The 3,002-nt window shown below is 30.8% G+C and overlaps 1 protein-coding gene across 1 annotated transcript; it reads right to left on the bottom strand.

Moving 5' to 3' along the window:
* Positions 1-395: 395 nt before the first annotated feature.
* Positions 396-2,301, bottom strand: LOC135958344 (uncharacterized). The gene is made up of 2 exons (XM_065509249.1): positions 1,462-2,301; positions 396-1,388 (listed from the first exon to the last, which is right to left on the bottom strand). Exons 1-2 carry the CDS (start codon positions 2,299-2,301, stop codon positions 396-398), a joined length of 1,833 nt encoding a protein of 610 aa, XP_065365321.1.
* Between the last annotated feature and the right edge of the window lie 701 nt (positions 2,302-3,002).

Genomic DNA, 3,002 nt, shown 5'->3' with positions numbered 1-3,002 from the left:
ATGTCCAAACGGAGTAACTTCTACTTGTACTTTATTGTTTGACCAGAATTAAACCCATTTAATCTCTCTCTACTTAAATGGTTTTAAAATATCTGAATAACTTACCTTTTTCATTTATATAGATAAATATGTTAAATGTACCAATTTATTACAAGTAGTCCGACTCTCAATTTTTTCAAATTGTGTGTTGCCTGAAGACAATTTAAAAGGTACCATGTGTTACTCACAAATATTTAGAGTTAGGTACCTTTTACTAACCCATATAAAGAGTTAGGTACTGTTGTCAAAGACTCGGACTACTTGTTATACTTTGGTACATACATTTAAAATATGTAATTAATCCATCAAGTATTTTATTACAATTTTAGAAATAATACAACTTCATTAGATAACACTCAAAAAAATTTCTGCAACCACTTAAATTTCTTCGATAATAATTCTAATCCAAACACCACAATTGACAACGAGTGCAAGATAGCCATCACAAAGAAAATGCCAAACAGTTGTTTCAAATTGACCATTAAAACATTTTCATATGAGGTTGAGTCACCACTTTGTTGAGTGACTAGATATTCCATAGTCGACCATTCTTTCCATTTCTGCAAGAGACCAGCTTGTTGAAAATATAAAATATAATAATTAAAACGATCAACCAAATAAGAATGTTTAACGAAATAGAAACCAATTTGTTGTTCATTAACACTGACGGATAAAATGACTAAGGCATTGTCCGTGGACAATAAACCGATCGCATAAAAAAGGGTGAATTCAAGAATGGATATGGCTACGAAATTTTGGTCACTATTATGTTCCATATAATACAATGGATACATTTCATTTGAACTATATACCACGAATAAGGGCAGTGAGTGGTCTTCAATTTGTGGCACATTTACGACGAAATTCAGCGACATTTCAGAACAAATAGCCTTGTAGCCATTTGCCACCAGACCATCCAGTGTTTGTGGAGGCTCCTCATAGAAGTGGGTACGTAGCAGATGGAAAAGCAACGACTGATACACGGATCGCAAGATGAAAGAAGTTATGAGCATGACCGAAAGGCGTAATCTTTTCGAAGTAATTTTGGGAACATTTTTTATGGGCATTCCAATAAAGACCTGATGTATCTGAAAATTCTCCACTATGCGATTTTTTACATTAAACGAATTCATCACAACAATTAACACATAAATCACTATTATTAAAGTCCAAGTGGTTTTATCAAATGGAAATGTTAACATGCCTACGTTCTGGAACTGTGTCTGTTTACGCAGCATTACAGCTACAAATGTCAGGTAATAGGTGACATAGCTGGGAGTAGCTATTTTGTCTCTTAATGCGGTACGTCGAAAATAGCCCATGGTTATATTGGTTTCACGATTTTTAAGCTGTTAGAAGAAGAAAGCACTTGATTGTAAAATAATATCTAGTTTTATTTTTTTAATTTTGCAAAATACTTACCATTGTCATGGGAATAATTGCTGGAGTTTGATTTTTCTTGTACGCATCAATTGAAATCATATCAACATCCAAAGTAAAATTCATTTTATCACTTACGACAAGCATTATAGTTACTTCAAAACCAGATATCTCATGTTCCGGTTTAAAATAGTCCGTATGATTTATAACAAATGGCGGTATATCCCAAGTGGTTAATTTTAGAGAACATTTATTCAAGTTCCTTAACTTATCTGGAAACATTATGTCGTTTTCAAAGCGATCTCCCATAAATTTATTCACCACTTCCGGTTGAGTTTGTAAGCAATGGTTTTCCTTAAAAGGAAAGTAAGTGTAAACTAATACATCACCTTTTGCTGTTTGCACCATTATGTTGCAATGTATCCAATAGTTATCAAAACAATAATTGAAAATCTTAACCATTTCTATCTCCTGTAAACTATCGCGTATCTGCAGAAAAATAAAATAATATTCCAAACTATCAGAATTTTGATTGTATTCCGCTATATTGGTCTTCTCAAGACTTTTAAATGAATCTATCATAATCATATTGCAATAACGTTTTCTTGGCCTCCCCATTAGTTTAGTTTTATTGTCTAAAACTACCAGCTGCACTGACATGAAACCCCAAGTGGCAAATAATTTGATCATTATATCATTTAACCAATATTCGACTGGACCTCCGGCGGATGATAGTGTAAACATAAAATCATTTGTAATATTGGCAAATACATTTTGTATAACAAATCGAAGAGCATTTGCAACAAATATATTTATATCCTCTGATTGTGTTAAAACACCGACACGCCATAAATGTGCGTCTTGAAATACCGAAACGTTCATGTCGATAGACCATAAAATAAAACCATTTTAATAAACTTAGCTCTACTGTGATTGTGATGAGTAAAAAAAATTGATTTTATAGCATAATTAGTTGGCTACTAATACTAATTAAAATGTTTGTTTAAGTAATGTGTAAATAAAATACTTTAATTTTTTAAGAGTTGGAAAAAAGTTAAAGGGTTTATGGAAAGCAATTAATTTGGTTTACATTCATATTAACATTGAAAATAATTTTTTATGGGGTAATGAATATGGAATTTATAACCTTGTATTTTTTACAACACATGGACTAAAATTAAGGCTATCAGTGCAAAAGTGGTGTAACCCCCAATTATTTATTTAGTGGTATGTATATTCAACTTACACCACTTTTGCTACATTACTTTGTTATATTATGCTCTGTGCAAAAACGATTTGTTCAGCTCCATCTGCTTTTGAATACCAAAAGTTATTTGTAATGTAAGGACAAAACAGCAACCAAACTAATTTTAGGGTTACACCACTTTTGCGCTGATGGCCTCAATTAGAATTTTGTAATACTCAAACATTAAGGTGGTATATTTTTTAAAAATCTTTTATTTTACTTGTATATTTAGTAAAAATTTGTAATTTCGAAATTAAATTCGAAATTAAATTTAAAAATTCAAAGTTATGTTAAAATAATATCTAAATGATAAGGATAATTTTTATATTAATATTTT

Source organism: Calliphora vicina, chromosome 4, assembly GCF_958450345.1.
Source record: "Calliphora vicina chromosome 4, idCalVici1.1, whole genome shotgun sequence".
In the NCBI taxonomy this organism is placed as follows: domain Eukaryota; kingdom Metazoa; phylum Arthropoda; class Insecta; order Diptera; family Calliphoridae; genus Calliphora; species Calliphora vicina.
The sequence above is the reverse complement of the archived record's forward strand: the minus strand, read 5'-3'. Positions and strand labels throughout refer to the sequence as shown.

Excerpts from the sequence above, each read along its gene's own strand:
- LOC135958344 (XM_065509249.1), bottom strand. The coding sequence starts at position 2,301 with ATGAACGTTTCGGTATTTCAAGACGCACATTTATGGCGTGTCGGTGTT. Across the intron at positions 1,389-1,461 it reads CAATTATTCCCATGACAATG|CTTAAAAATCGTGAAACCAA; the intron begins GTAAGTATTTTG and ends TTCTTCTAACAG.